General features: G+C 42.9%; 1 protein-coding gene across 6 annotated transcripts in view; it reads right to left on the bottom strand.

The window, feature by feature from the left end:
• Positions 1 to 16,335, bottom strand: part of MYO1C (myosin IC) — a 58,349-nt gene that overhangs the window by 22,296 nt on the left and 19,718 nt on the right. For 2 of the 6 annotated variants that reach the window (XM_049801782.1, XM_049801780.1), the window contains exons 2-4: positions 2,409 to 2,468; positions 1,087 to 1,242; positions 350 to 465 (exon numbers count right to left, since the gene is read on the bottom strand). In XM_049801782.1, the coding sequence (XP_049657739.1) occupies positions 350 to 465; positions 1,087 to 1,212 (242 nt within the window). In that variant the 5' untranslated portion in view covers positions 1,213 to 1,242; positions 2,409 to 2,468. Of the gene's footprint in view, positions 1 to 349; positions 466 to 1,086; positions 1,243 to 2,408; positions 2,469 to 10,426; positions 10,754 to 16,335 lie in introns of those variants that run through there. The other 4 variants (XM_049801781.1, XM_049801779.1, XM_049801776.1 and 1 more) reach the window with 3 other exon arrangements.

Genomic DNA, 16,335 nt, shown 5'->3' with positions numbered 1-16,335 from the left:
AGCAGCAGGGGAAACTCACAGCCCGGATACGCAGACCCCAAGTAACCCTGGAACAATGAACTCCTGTCCTGCCAGGGCTGGGTAAGCAGCTCTGTTCCTCCAGCCAGGAAGGAACCAACTCCCTTTCCAAATACTGCTCTTGCAAAGGCAACTCATCCTCTTTGGAGAGAGGAACAGGAATAGAAAGAGCCATACACCACACCCTCCGAAGGATCCTTTATATCCCTATGATTTTTAGCGCTGCATCTGGGACGAGGAAAAGTCCTATTTGCGTGTTTTCACATGTTATTATTGCACACGCCTGTGTGGGAACGGCACAAACTGCACTGTTTACCCACAGGCCACTCACAGGTGAGGAGAAACTTCATAGAAGCTGACACCACGGTATCGCTCCATGTTCTGTTTACTGTAGATTTCCAGTTCCTTGTATGGATTAACAGACACCAGAACTGAGCCAATGTATGTCTGAAAAAGAGAACACAAAGCAGAGAGGTTACAGAAGGTCTGGCAGCAGATTCTCTGAGAGCCCAGACTGCTCTGAAGGCCATATGTTGTTGACAAGGGCTGCCTGCGGCGCTGCACTGGGGATGCTGCTGAGGACGTCCAAAGAGGCCAAGGGTGCTGAAGAAGCAACCTCTTAGTGCAGTGAGAATGACACTGGGGGAGTTACGCTAGACATGTTATCCTTGCTGGATAAACAGCACCTGCAAACAGTTTTCATGCTTCTAACAAGCAAGAATACTGGATTATTTCTGACATAGGTATTTCTGTATATATACCAATTAGGATCAAATTCAAGCCTGGGGTTGCTGAAAGCCCACCACAGAGTGAAATCATGAGATGGAAGAATGTAGCGTGAGCTGGATTTTCAGTGCTGACAAGACCTGTAAATGCCAGCAGACCTCAACTGGAGCACTGCAATGAGTCCCTACATCTCTTAACATGACAGTATCCCAGACTAGTTCTGACACAAGCAACCATGGCCTATTAAAGTTGATACCACCATCTCCAAATCCAATTGCAGAGCAAAGCTATGGCGTGCCTTCTACAGCAAACACCCAAATTCAAGGTCACTGATGAACTCACATAGATCAGATTCTCCTTGAAGCGCTTACGCAGATTTTCAATAAACGCTGCTTCGCTGGTGAAGTTCTCAAGCAGGACAAAATCCTGCACCCCCACACGGTCGCGGGCTGTCAGAGCGCTCTCCATGGTCAGCCGAATACCGTTAGTCCCCGCTCCCTGCAAGGAAAAGCAGAGGAAGGTTGGGATATCTGTCTGTGGTCTTGTATGCAGCTCACTGAGTCCGCAAGAACCGTTAACCACAATTCCCCATGGACAACCTACAAACAGGAGAGGATGTTAGAATAACCCCACTATTGCTGAAAATGCTAGTCAATGTATACTAACCCTTTATCAACTGGCTTATACTAATTGCTTTGATGGAAGACAAGCCAGCATTAGGGAAAGTTAGTGCTAAATTTCCAATAACTTTAAATCAATCAATCAATCAAACAAGCATTTCATAAAGAGAATAAAACTTGGATTTCCTTTCCCAGGCATCCTTTAGCAGGAGTGAGGCTGAAATGTGTTCTCTCTACTTTCCTCTCTCATCATGGGAAGACATTGAGGTAAGGAATCTTTTATGACTAATGATGATTCATCTCGTGAGCAAAGAGCTTCACATTGCTGACCGATTTAAAAGCCTTAGCAAGATACTCAACGGGGAAATTCTGGGAAGATTCAGAACTAATGAGAAATGGGCATTTCTGCATCCCACGCCACTGAATTTAGACTGTGACACTAACCTCCCATGCATCAAGCAACTTCTATTCCCTGACCCTCTTTTAAAGGTTATGTTTTCAATGTGATGTGGTTCAGACTCGACCATCTTTGGAAAACACAGGTCTGCTGACTTCTTCATTCAACCTCACGTACTAAAACAGGGAGAGGAAATGTGCACCAAGTGACTCAGTCGCTACTTGCGGGGAAAATTTCTACACAACAGACAGACAATGTACAAGGCATAGAAGACGAGAGACACTACAGAAATCAGAGACTGGAGATACAATGTATTAAACCATCTGCCTCACATCTGTCTGCATTTCCTTATCATATTCTTAAATCCTTCTTACTTTGCAAAATCCTTACAGCAAGCACCCTTCTAAATCTTCTCCCTAAAGCACTAATGCACTTCAGAGAATCTGTTTTTATATTTTGGGACGTTGCCATCACTGGCACAAACACCACTGGTGCTTGTTCATAAACAGGCTCACGCAGTAACAGCAATAACCAGCCACCCTCTCCTGTAGCACTGTTACAAACCGGGAATGCCGGATCCCTGCTGCAATACTATTGTCCAGCCCCAAAACCCTGCACAATGATGTAGATGATTTTTGCTGACTCACGTTGTCAGGTAGTTCCTTTCTGCTCCTTCTCAAGATATAATAGTGGTCAGAGCACAGGGACTGATGGCGTGCAGGGAAAAAAAATAAAAACAACCTTGGTCAGAAGAAAATTTACCTTAAGTTTTGTTAAGTAGTAATAAAGGCAAGACCCACTTAAGTATAAATTTGGGCCCAAACGGGTGCAAATCCCCTCAATCTGCAGTTGTTTAGAGTTACCAATCATTTACAAATGCAGTTTTGCCTATTTCTGCAAGTTATAATTGACTTCCTTCCCAAAAGCCCAGTGCCTGGGCATAAGTGATTGCATTAAACTAGCAGCTTTCAGAAAGAAAAATTAGTTTCTCCTGGAAATCTCAAATCCAGACCCACTCTAATGGCTCAAACACCACAAAGAAACATAATTTTAATTTCCCTTTTTATTTTTTCCAATTAGTCTCATGGTCTGGAAGGCTTGATTTCTCAGCTTTGAAAGATCCCGTTTTGGAGGAATTCTGCAGGTACCGTCATTAAGTAATCTTTTTAAAATGCCCAAAACTTTCTAAGCCAATTCCTCCACACCTTCAGCAAAGTGCTTTGTTGTCATCTTCTACCCTCCTTGCCAAGGTGAAGAGGAAAGGCATAAGCCCTAGAGAAGGAAGGTAGTGAGATAAAGGACAACACTGGCAAATGAAATAGAGATCAATCACATACAAATAAACTCTGCCTAGAAATTAGAATCCTTCTACCAGAGCTGTGCAATCCTGGAGCAGGTTTTGGACAAGGTAATGGGAACAAAGACAAAACCAAAAGAAAATAACTAGTTTTCAAGTGGGTAAGTTTATGAATACAGTTTTAAAACACAGCTGCCTCAAAAACGACTGAAGAGAACTTACACCCTTGCACAGTTAATCCAAGTTTATATAATCCTAAAGACTTTCACAGAAAACGTCACTTAGCAGTTTCAGCAGCTCTTTCATCAGCCACTCCCTCCAGCTCAGGACAAACTGATCCCAGCTGTACACATCCAGCCTAAGGAAGAAGCAATCTATCCTACTCATAACACAGAAAATGGCACTTTGGCCGCCTCCTCTGGGACAGGCATTTAAGGCTAAGTAGCTTTCAGTTTCCTCCACGCTTTTTTTCTCCTCATTCAATTCCAAGCTCTCTCCGTGAGAGCAAAATAAGTACCTGAAATTTTCAGTCAGTTTACAAAAAAAGCCTAAATGCATCTTTTCAGCAATAATTAAATGTGACCAGGTTACCTAGTCGACGTGATTCTCCAGAATATAAACTTTAATCACAGTGTTGTACCCTCCCCAAGCCTCAGTTCAATGCAAATGTAAACATCAGTCATAAACCACAGCTGAGCAATATGTGCTTCTCTGTGCCAGCATTTGCTCATTTGCTTTATTGCTTATGTCCAAATCTACCACCAACTTAAAATGTCAACATTAACTATTTGACTACCAAGAACGTCAACAGATGCAATGTAAAAGGAGGTGAATGTAAATTCTTTTTGCAAAATGGAAACAGAGTGGTAATGCAGAAGAAAGTGGGGAAAGAAGACACTATTTAGAAGAAAAAATAATCACAATGATGACGATATGTTCCTACTGAATGATGAGTGTTACAGTAAGGCACTGAATAAATTAAAATAACTAAAATGTTGGTTATTTTGTGTTAGCAGGCAGACATCAAATCTGGTGGCTGTAAATTAATGCTAGAAAACCCACTCGGGGAGGGGTAAATATATTACAGTGAAGCTAATTAACCGTTAAAGCAGTTTGCCTATGGACAGGACTGGCTCCCTTAGCATCTTTGCAGAGGATAGATTTATCCCTGCTAAAATGCCTCCGGCTGACATACAGTTCATTTACAACATCCTCTGCTCTGTGCTAACCAAGAGATCAGCTTGGACAACTCTGAAAGCCCTGTGGCAGGGAGTATGTATTCCAGATAATTATAAGTATATAGGCTGTAAGGGTCTGTTTAGACCCTTCCTTGTGAAAATCAGTATTTCTTGAAGCTGTTAAGAGAGCACAGTGGTAGACGAGCTGTTCTGACAGTGAGAACACAGACAAAAGCACCGTCCCACCTGCCCTCTGTGCAGTTGCACCCTTTGGCTTGCACTGGCTCTGGTACTTGTGCAATGAACTAGACTGAAAATCTGACACGGATTAAAACTAACTCCGAATTTTTTTTATTATTTCAATCCAGGTCTTTCTCCCACACATCATCACTCACAATGGGTAACAGATACAGCGGTACAAGATTGGGAACCACAGCGGAGACAGGGAGGAGCAAGCATTTCAGCAGCAGGGCCAGTTCCTGCCATTTTTAAGTGCTTGTGAAACTATCACCTAAAAGGCAAGTCTAAGGTTCAACACCACCAAACGGGAACACATCTCCTCCTTTGGACTTTGTCTCCCTGGCATGTGCTCACACAAGCAATTACCTGTCTCTAGGTTGAACCAATGCAACTCACTAAGCCAGCAAAACAACGACCAGGAAAAAAGAAGCTGGTAGTTTCTGTCAATATAGTGAGCTGAATCACCTTACCATGGGATCAAGGGGAGTGTCAGACCCAGGGCAAGGAGGAAAGGGAGCACAGTGCCCTTCTGACAGCAACAGGTAGTTAGGTTAGCTCCACCATGTGCAACTTCACCCTGCCGATAGGAATCAAAAGGAGGACCAGGCTAAGGATCCCAACCTTTGTAGGATATACTGTGCCAATGCCACCACACCCAGCACAGGCTGCGAACAGGGAATTACAAAAATCTGTGCAAACTCCATCTGATCTTGGTGGTGTGGGTTTAGGAGTGTCTGTGCCCTCTCTCAAACTTGCCTTTCATCCCATACTAAAATCACTGTCTTATTGGTCGCTCCTGCTTAACAGAGTACAAGCTGACTTTTGCCACTCCATTTCTCAAACCCACCCGGCAGTAAAGTTCCAAGGGACTCATTCCCACACTATTTTAACCCACTCTTGGCTTTTAATCTCTTCTCCAGAGCCGTCAGCACAACAGTGGCTCACTGCCAGGAAAGGAAAGGCTGTCACTCCTGAATGGTGGGGACCAAGCCAGTGCAATTACCAAAGCGGTACTACTTCCACATGCCTTTTTCTTCCGTGTGATTAAATTTTGGGAAAGACTTTCAGCTGGTGTAAATTGGTGCTGCTGAACGCAGCCTGCAGAGCCAGGTTTATGTTGGCTGAGGTTCTAGCCTTTCTTTGTGTTCATACAACAGAGTCAACAAGACCAGAAAATACCCTTCACAAACAGCCCCTGGGAGTACAAAAGCATTCAAGACTATACCAAAGAGTTTCCTAAACTGAACTAGTAAGCCTCTGACCTATTATTGTGAAGGTGTAAACAAATATTTTTCTTTTAAATGACGCTAAATGCCAAAGTATGATAAAGACTTTCCTCTGCTTCAGACCTGGAGATCTAATACACCCCAAAAAATGAAAACCAAGACGTTTTGCTCTGCACAACAAAAACCAAAGTACTTGAGTCAGTCAGTCTGAGCACATCGGGGAAATTTTCTTTTGTAATGCAAGATGGAGGGCAACTCTGCCACAAGCACAGGAGTTCAGGGCTGATGTGAACTGAGCAAGAAACTCCCACCACTGCTTTGCCCATCAGCTGATCTGTGGCTATGCAATACCCAGTAGCCCAACATGCATGTAGGGAAGGAGACCTGTACACCAAAATTTCCCAGCCTTGATTTTCCCAGAGGGATACCTGAGCAGTCAGTGTCGGCACAGCAATTCCAGACACACAAGCGCTGCTGCCTGCTGAGAGAACAGGCAGCACCTGGCAGCGCAGGCAACCCTCACTCCTTCCTGGAGCATCCATGAGTGATACATGTGAAAATACCTGGAGCTCTCAAAGTGAATGGTATCATATGGAGCAGGGAACCTTTATAATCATCTGATGTAGAAGAAAAGTCACACAACGTAAACAAGGTTTCTGCTTCTACCTCTAAGATGTATGTTTTAACATTTTTCTCTGACAGTGCATTTTTACAAATTAGCTAGTATCCATTCAGTAAACCAGGAGACTTACGCTAAAACGACCGCAGGAAGCAGGTGCTGTATAGAAAGAAGCAAGCATCTTTATCTCAATATCAAGCAATAGATGATTGATCTGTGGGTTCCAGAAATAGTTACAAAGCCGGGAACGGAAGAACAGGCAAGAACCAAATGTAAGTGGGAAGGGAAATTCAGATTAGATTCTGGAAGACAATGAGAAGTCTAAACCAAGAATGAACTTCTTGTGGGGAGGTGGCAGTTAAAACACATTTGTCTCCTGGATAGCATGACATTCTTCACTGCCATGCCAAAGCTGCAGGAAGGCAAAAAAAATTCCTCTGATTTCTACTCCACTCTACAGCCTGGGAAAGGGTTTGGACACAGCATGGGCTAGACAGCAGAGCAGACAAAAATCAACTATTTTATCCAGGGCCTCAATTCCTGAGGTGCAGAATGGGATAGCTCCTCTTCCCTTTTACACAGAGAAAGCAATAATGAAAACAACTGTGGTGGACCGGGACCAAGGGATCTTAGTCAAGCACTTGCCACCTGCCAGCAAATCCCTGACACGTTGAAGGGCAACCACTTAGGATCCTCCTCCCTTTCGCCACACTGAAAAGTTAGCTGCACTTTTTGGACACAGAAAACTCTTGTCAGTCAACAGCTGGGCTGGAAAGAGGGTTCCCCAAGAGGCAGTTCCATATCTCACGTAAAAATCCTCTGCAGCCAACCACATGGATTTATCTGCACTTTCTGAAGCCATCTGAGCTCAGACAATCATTTATAGGACCCAAACCTCATGTATTGGACTTGTTTAATGAAAAAATGTAACAACTAAATGAAACATTGTATTTTGCTTTTAATTACATAAGCCCAATGAAGAGTGCAGGATTTCCCACAAGGTGATAAGCTGTTCTGAGCAGACAACTTGAGAAAAATCAGAACTGTCAAATTAAATGGTATCAAAACCAGTTAACAACTCTGATGACACAGACTAGTAGAGTTAAAGGCAACAACTTCAACTTGCAAAAAAAGTTACCGTGTCAGCAGCTGCCACTCAAGGACCATTTATAACAGAATAGTTTTTTATTCTTGCTTCTTTTAGAGCAATACATTGCCAACAAAAGAATGTCTAGAGTTGGGGAGCAGTTGCCCATGCTCAGAATCTGGTTCTCCCTCTCTGATACCTCCCTCCTGATGCTAAAACACATGTTAAATGGATTTATCTATAGAACACACTATTAAAAAAAAATACATTAAGGAGAAAGAATTGCCACTTCCTTGACTAATTTCTGTAAACAATTTATTAAGTCTTCCATGATTTAAGTAGAGACAAACTGGAATACATTAATACATAAAATAATCAGAAATATAGGGTAAGCAAGCTTATTCTGCTCTCACAAAGATTTTTATGTCCCCACTAGCAAATTGCCTACAAGTTGAAGTTCGGCCTCCCTTGCTTTCCAAGCTACAAACCATTTAATCTCCCACCCTAAAATACAAAGCAGAATGGGAAACATGAGCAATGTATCACTCCGTGTGCATTATTTTAAGTATCCATTAATGCACGTAGGTTGTGGGGAGTTAGAACTGTGAAAGCAAAATTTTAATCTTTTGAAAAACAATAATGCAGGGTGTGGATGTTGCTGCAACTAATGACGACTCTGTAATATATTATCAATGACATCTGACACTTGCAACATTTAGAACAGTAAGAATCCATTCTAAGGAGCTCAAATCTAAATTAGAAGTACAAATTATGATGGCCCAGAAACCAAAGAAAGCCATGGATTTGCACGGCAAGCAGGTAATGTAATTTGTTCAATGTTTATAACATAATTATATTTTCTAGACTTTACTTTTTTGGGGGGTGGGAGGGTAGTAAGTTAGGGGAAAAAAAAGAGAAGCAATTGGTAGTGAAAAGAAAAAAGTAGTTATAAGAACTGATTTAAGGAGAAGAAAAATGTTTAGCCCTAAGAGGGGATGCAGATATTTCCATCAACAAGCTAAATATAAAACAGCAGTAAGAAAAATGAACTAGGCAAACCAGAAAGATCACCAAGGCTGGAAAAATAAATACACTGAATTTCTATATTTAGGGAGCTGACATTTTTGCTCCTGAGCAGATGACACAAGCTGTTGCTAGTTAAAAGATGTTGCTGATCACAGTATACATAGCAGTACTACTACCTGTGACCTCAGGTCACAGGCTTGTGCATCCCACAGTAGCTTCAGAAGCCAAACAGATGGCATAAAAAGCAAAAACTCAGTTCACTGCCCTTCCAAATAAGTTTTGCCATTGACTTCCAGATCAGATGGAGCAGGTGAGAGGGGAGCAGAAACTCAGACACTGGCCTACAGATAAGAATCACGGCATGCACTTGCTCCTCCTGCCTCCCTGCTTGCAGCAACGGGGTGCTGACCCTGCGCCCTTATTCACTGCTCTTTGATAACTGCTGTTGTATTCCCCTCTAAATGCACACATCCTTCTGCCTCTCTCACTACCAACACTGCAGGTCTCACACTCTTACTCTTGCAGGACTCTGCCCTTCCCCACACCAGATGTTCCCACCTTCTCCACTGGATTCCACACACCCCACACAACCATTTCAGACCATTATGTCTTTCAAAGACAGTAAAACTTTCCAAACAGAACAAGCACTGCAGTGCATTCCCAGGGCACGTGAAGGGCACTTCACACCCACGTGTTCTCTTGGGGAATATCAAGCACCACCCTAGACAACATCACTGCTTATCACACTCTCGTGTATCACATTTAAAAACCTCTCTCTATATCCACTGCTGTACAGAGGTTTGCTGGCCCCACCGTCCTCCATGCCAGTAGAAATCCAAGCACAAGCCTTTCGAGCACTATCATCTCTACCTTCAAATCTGCTGCTGCAGGGAGGGACTAGGCAGGTCCTCCAGAAGCTCTGCGCTTCCCTTCATCACTAAGACCCTTTCTCAGACAGTGGTCAACACTAGACTATTTGGGAAAACACACAAGGATCTCTAGATTGAGCAGGTATGGGATACCCCAAGCCCCATGCTAACTCTTCTTCAACAGTCACAGAATTGCTTCAATCTACATACATAATGTTTTCAATCCTTCTCTTCTGAAACTTGGTAAGTTTACCAATTAAAGCCTTGAACATCCTTATCCAGTCAAAAGCCCACATACACTTTTTTATAATGTTCCCTCATTCCCGACATCCAGATCTTCCAGTGTCAATGTATTCCATGGCCCAATTACACACCATATTAAAATAATCATTGCAGTTCTTTGGCAACTTTTAAGTTAACTGAATGTCCCTCTTCCTATGTTACAACACAGAAAAAGGGAGCTCACAATCTGCCTTCTCTATGGCACTGTTGTATATATTATTTTCAATCCTCCTCTCTTACTCATCTCTTTTTCCAGGTAACAACCCTAGTCCTCTCAATCTTTTGCCACATACTCATTTTTCTAAGCTCCTCGTGGTTGTCCTGCAATGCCGTACAGAGACCCAGGCTTTCTGGTTGTCGCTAAAACGTGGACAATGTTTTGCTAAAGTAAATACACCCCGGAGGAGCCGAGTAGCAGTGAGTCCTTAAGCAGGTATTTCCTGCCATTCCTTAGTATGGTAGTCACAGAAAAAGAAGCCCATGTCCCTGGGAAGGAGACAAGTAGATCCCAGTACCAGTAGGGTACATTCACATCCTCATGCCCCTTCCACCCAAGCAAAAGCTCCATCCTTTCTTCTCCCCTAACACAGAGCATGGCTTTCCCCCTCTCTTCCCACTTTCTCAACTCTCACCTTGGCTTCGTCCTCAAAACATGTATCTCCTGGGTTTTTTATCCTATTTAAACCCTTTTCACATAACTTTCCAATGAAGGGGTCTTTCGCAAAGCAGCCTGAAGCATTTCACTTTCCTGCTGAAACCTTGAAAATTTATCTCCCTTCTTCTCAGACTAGATACACATCTGAAAGCTGCAAAAACACCAGAACAGTTGAATAAATCTTACCGCGCCTCTGAACTTCATTTCTGCCTCCTGCCAGCTCCCGCAGCACTTGCAGAGACTTAGTTTACGCTGCTGCAAAAAGCAGGAATCTGAGGACAAGTTCTCTCTTCTGTCAGTTGCCTTTTTTTTTTTTCCACGACATTTTCGGTGCAGTCAGAACTCTCTCCCTCCCACCAGCTCCTACTGGAGCATCCTGGAGAGGGCGTTTTCCAAGAAGAAGGAGAGGAACTCTCCTCCCCTCCCAAAGAGGAGAGACCGACTGCACAGAGCATGAGAGGCAGTCCAAGAGAAAACAAGTCAGCCGTCCTCTGCCTGCAGCCTGGTGCGGAGTCCCTGCTGCCCAATGACAGGGAAAAACGGAAAGAAAAGTAATAATCACAGGCACTGGAAAACCTGGTGCAGAGCCCAACACGCAAAACCACAGCAAACAGGACAGGAAGCGATATGCTCCATTACAGCAAGTTTTTGCACTGAAACAGCAGCAGCATCAAGAGGGCTCCCCAAACCCACTCCCAACTCACCCCACTACAGCAAAATCTCCTGGGTTTACAATTATACTTGTAATCACTCTCTCAGCAAATCAAAAGACCACAAAGAGTCAAGGGGTAAGACGTAGTTTGCCTTGACTGCCCCTGCAAGGACTTAGCGTATTGGCTCAGCAGGATTTTATTGCAGAAACAGTTTGAGACAGCCACCCTAAAAACACCCACTCTATACGGAGGACCCCAAGGTCCTTATCATAAAATAACCTGCACTACTAAGACCCTTCCTAGTAGGACACAGTCAAGCCACTGCTGCCCTTGGTCTCCAGCCCTAGCAAACAGAAGGAGCATGTTTAGCTGTCTCTGAGGCCATCAGGGTTTGGTCTCACACAAAAAAAAATCAATGGCCATAGCTACACCAAGAGTGTGAAAAACCATCATCACCCAGAGATAAGGGCATTCTGACCAAAATCAAAATGTATATGCAGCCTTTGCTAGCATTAGGTGGAAAGTGAAAGGATGAGAGGCAATGGACACAAGCTGGAAGAAGGGAAATTCCAATGAGAGATTAGGAAATTTTTTTTCACAATGAGTGCTGTGAAATACTGGAACAGGGGCCCCAAGAAGTTGTGAAACTCCATCCTTGGAATTATTCAAGACTCAACCAGACAACGCCTGAGCAACCTGATCTAAATTGGCCCTGCTTGGAAGTGGGGTTGGACCAGAGATCTCCACAGGTCCCTTCCAACCTAAAATTATTCTATGATTCTATTAATTATTTTGGTCCTCAATGGTCTAAGCTATATGTCCATCCTAAAATGAATAACAGATATAGCAAATAAAGCTACAGATCTGTTACAGACAGCACGTTGCCCCGGAACAGGGCCCAGCCAAATACCTTCAGGTATTTCGGGTCACAAGTAGTTCACGTTATGAGCATACAAAGCTGCTGTCTGGCAGCTGCACAGGAGGCCAGGCAGACCCCTGAAGGAGATGAGTTCTGCCCTGAGCCAGAGGACCTGCCATTTCCAAGCATCAGTGACTAAAAAATTAGTCAGCCATTTGATCTGACTCGTAGCAGCTAACGAACACGATCGGTTTCTGTCTGCACGTCTCCCAACACAGATAATCACAATCTGCACAAAGCATATTGCCACCCATTTCTCCTTTATACCACCCTCCTAACGGACTCCTCTCCGAGTGATCTGTAATACGCGACTCTACAATTAACCAAGAGCATGGCAAATGACTACAAACTAGATGCAGGTTTATCCACAGCATACAAGGCCCTGCCTACGCATGCAAGGCAAAACTTGCACCTGCAGTTAGGTGGCCTCAAACTTAGTCTAACACTACAAACTCATCAGCTGAATTTTCAGAGCTCATTTACTCTAAAAGCATGCAGCCACATCTGCACTGAGCAAACATCAGCCTGATCCAAACACTACCTAATTTTCCACAAGAACCTTATAAAAATTAATGGGAACATAATCTTTCCTGCTGTGCAGCATCTTCTGAAAAGAGACTACTGCAGACTCTCTCTTGCATCTGTTCAAATACTTCTGAAATTTAGGTATCACACTGAAGTCTCTATCACACCGAGTGTCAGCTATCGTCAACATTTCACTACCATACGCAGGTGAACAGAGGTGGCAAACTGAATAATGCACTTCTGTCATTATGAAACTCTTTTGGAGGACATCATTTTTCTTCTCCTAAGTAGGGAAGGCTTTTCTCATGATCATAGGATAATAGATGAAAGCAGAAATAAACCAGTTCTCTTTCTCGAAGGGCCAAAGAGCCTTTTTAGGTGTATTAGTCTCAGATCAGATATGACTGCAGGACCCCAGGCAGCATGCAGTGCTACTCTACATATCTGCCCCAAACCAACATTTGCAAGCATCTCAGCTGTTGGAATACATTTAAAGTGGTCCCTCATGACAGTCGTCACCCAAGTTTTGCAACACCAAAAGGCAGGTTCTCTAACCATTGAACACACAGAGCCATTAAATCATTCCCAAGCTCAACGGCTGATATTTCATGACTGGCACTACTTGGAGTGAGCTCTGCTTAAAGAGTGTTGTTGCTTTTTGTATTTTTCTTATCAAAATGCATACTTTCCAAATTCTATCACAGAAAGGGTAAAGTCAAGCTTTAAGGTAAAAAGATTTAAAACAAAAAGCTACTACTTGCTTTACTTTAAAGCTTTTTAAAGTAAAACAAGGCTGTGCATGGCCACTACTCAGACAGGAGGCTATTTAAAACCCAAGAAATGTAGCAGATGTTGTCAGTGGTTCAGTGCAGCACTCCTCTCTAATTAGCTCTGACCCAAGGCATTGATCCCAGAGATCCTGCGCTGTGGTGGGTGTCATTCGTCACAGGAAGAAGGTGCCAGCGGTTACAAGGATTTGTGATGAAGCTTGGATAATGCTTCCGAAGAGAGCTGTGGTGCCACCAGCTCTTCTGCCCTCATTAGATTCCATTTTGAAAAATTATTCATACTGCCTCTCAATTCTTGCACAACTATTTGCCATGATTTTTATTCTCTTCTCATCATCAACCAACTGAGGAGTTAGGTGAATTAATAACGGAGGCAGCCTCAGGACACATTTCAGAGGTGGGTTTAACATTGGTCTATTTCAGAGCATTGAAAGAAAGAGACAATACTCCAAAGCCCTGCTCAGCGCAGGAGCACAGGTAAAATCAAAGGTAATCTAAGTTACATTTCCCAAACTGCGCCTCATTAGCCATTACTAAATCACAACAGCAAGCCCTGAGCCAGGAGTTCTCCAAGTATAATTAGAGCTGTAGCCTGGCAGCACTAATTCTTCAGGAGGAGAATGTCAGTTCTCCATCATAATTTCTCAAATCAGTCTAGTTGTAGCCAAACGACAAAGTCAATAAAACTCATGTTACAATTTCAAGTTATGTTATTAGCACAGAGTTACCTTCACATTTACAACTTTACCTTTCCGCTAGTTTACACCTCCCAACACTTCTCAGAACACATCTCATCACCAAAAATGCCACGTAAGAGAAGAATATACAAGAGCCCAATATTCAGGAGTACATTTTTTACATGTTTCCCTTGGCTTTTTTTATGCAGGAGAACCCTTTTATTTATTTATTCACTGGGAAGACCTTTACTCAAGAAGGTGGTTTTTTTCTGAAGTCAAACTACTGCCCAGCTCTTGTTGGCAAGGAAAACACTCCTGTGTGTGCGTTAGCCTAAACTGGAAGGCAAAATAATTGGAAAGCAGAGATAACCAACATGATTTTGATTTAAAAGATCTCGATCCCGGACTACTAAGGTGATATAAAACCAGGCTGTTCCTTTTCAGCCATAGAGCCCAGCCCTTGTCCGTGATTTCTGCTGAGGATGGCTGGCTAGGTCTGTATCACTACTACAGGCAACTACAGGCAGAGGTATGAATCAAGTTTTCCAGGCCTCACCAGTTAGAAGTGACTCATATAAACCCTGGATTAGAGCACTGGGATTGCTCTGCTCGTTGCTGATAAGCAGCTGATTCCCTGCATACAATTTCACATTCAAAGCAAGGCGACTGGAAACCTTTCCTGTCAGCCCTGCTCCAACAGGCTCAAAGAGCAGTGCGTGACTTGCTAAGCTACACCCGCAAGCACTGGCTCTACTGGAAAAAAAAAAGATTTTGGCCCCATGAAACCGGCATCAGCAAACCAGCCTTCCCCTCTGCTGTGCAGATTCCACTGCACAATATAAATCTGGAGGTAAGAGATGCTGGCTTGGGTTTATGCTATTCAAAAATCAACATGGATCACATCTACATTATTCCAAAAGCAAAAGAGGTCAAGTTCACCTATCAATGCCTATCTTTTTTTCTGGATTTTTATAATATTCATTATTTCTGCCTTGCAAAAGAACTACAGAATAACACACATTCCATAATTAGAAAGCACTTGGCAAAGATACCATGGGAAACAAACCACCCTAAACAGGCCAGGAATCTGAGAGCCCTTCCTTTTGCAGGTCAGAGGAACGTCTTAAACAAAAAATAGAAATTTCTTTAACCTATCACATGTGTCCTGCTGTCCAGACTATACTGATCTAAAACTGATTGAAATGCCTCACATTCCTAAGACACCCTATAGCAGAAAACTGGAGGTTCTGAAGGACATTTGGCCCATTGCTTAGGAAGAAGGCCCTGTTCCAGCAGAGGATGAACATTTGACTGCACGATGACTGGATAATCAATGCCCTGCCACAGAACCAACACTAAATATTGCAACAGGCTTGATAACGAGGCAGAACCTCTTCCCCGTACCATTAGCTCTGCTAAGAATTGTCTGTTTTCTACCCTCTTTTTGTTTCTATTAATGCATCTCCTCTTTCCCCACGCAGAGAGTAGCCAGCTGTCCCCCAAACAAGTAGTTAGGAACAGAAGCTTGGACAGAGGACGTTGGTCCCTGAATACACAACATTCCTGGTCAGTTATGAAACTGCAGACCTATAAAGGTTAAATCAAAAGCCCATTATACTCACTCAAAAAGCGCCTCAAGATGGTAAAGTTCCTTAATTTTACTGCAAACTTCATGACCTCATGAGTTCTCTGAATTCTCTGATTCTGTGTGAATGTGTTTGCACGATTATAGACAAAAGCTTAAAAATATGTTAGGTGTGGCCAAAAGGGTTCAAAAACCAGAAGACAAAGAATATTTAAATTATTATTTTGAATTCTGATTTATGCTTTGTAATGCCTAAAACTGTCAATACTGGTTTTGTTTGTTTCAAGAAAGCTTCAACAGTGAGAACACTAACCTTCTTTTCTTCTCAAGCTCAGTCTTTCACAAATAAACAAGAATATTATAAAAAAATGGAATATTACAAAAAACAAAGATGGAGATGCACACCTCTCCTTGGACTCCTACATTTTCTCTGTAAGTGCTATCACTATTTTGGTACCTCTCACGATAGATGTGTTTGAGAAACAGCAGATTAAAAAGCACACATGCGGCGCTTGTATTTAGTTATGGCTCCTGCACGCACACAATAATTCTGGGTTTATGACGTGAGTGAAAACCGAAACTGGGTTAATCTAACAAATTAAGATAAATTTTCCTTGTTGTTGCTCTCTGCTGAACCAGTGAAACAGTATGGATGACTGGCTTTGACAGTGACCATCAGAACAAAGTCCCACTTTATAATTACCAGATGCCCTTAATATGATGCCAGTTTGTCTCATGCATGTGGCTACTCTCACTCTGTTCCACTCACACGCTGCCCTGTGTTATGGCTCTGTTGGTTGTTTTACAGGACTGCAAGACAGTCGCCTTTTCAGCTCTACCCATTCTGAATCCAACAGTAATTGTTGTACTAACTTCAATAGCAAAGAGTTTAAAAACAACAGTTAATTCAGTTTGATTGCTTTGCCCTTACTTTGATACAATCATTTT

Source organism: Accipiter gentilis, chromosome 6 (genome assembly GCF_929443795.1).
Source record: "Accipiter gentilis chromosome 6, bAccGen1.1, whole genome shotgun sequence".
In the NCBI taxonomy this organism is placed as follows: domain Eukaryota; kingdom Metazoa; phylum Chordata; class Aves; order Accipitriformes; family Accipitridae; genus Astur; species Astur gentilis.
The sequence above is the reverse complement of the archived record's forward strand: the minus strand, read 5'-3'. Positions and strand labels throughout refer to the sequence as shown.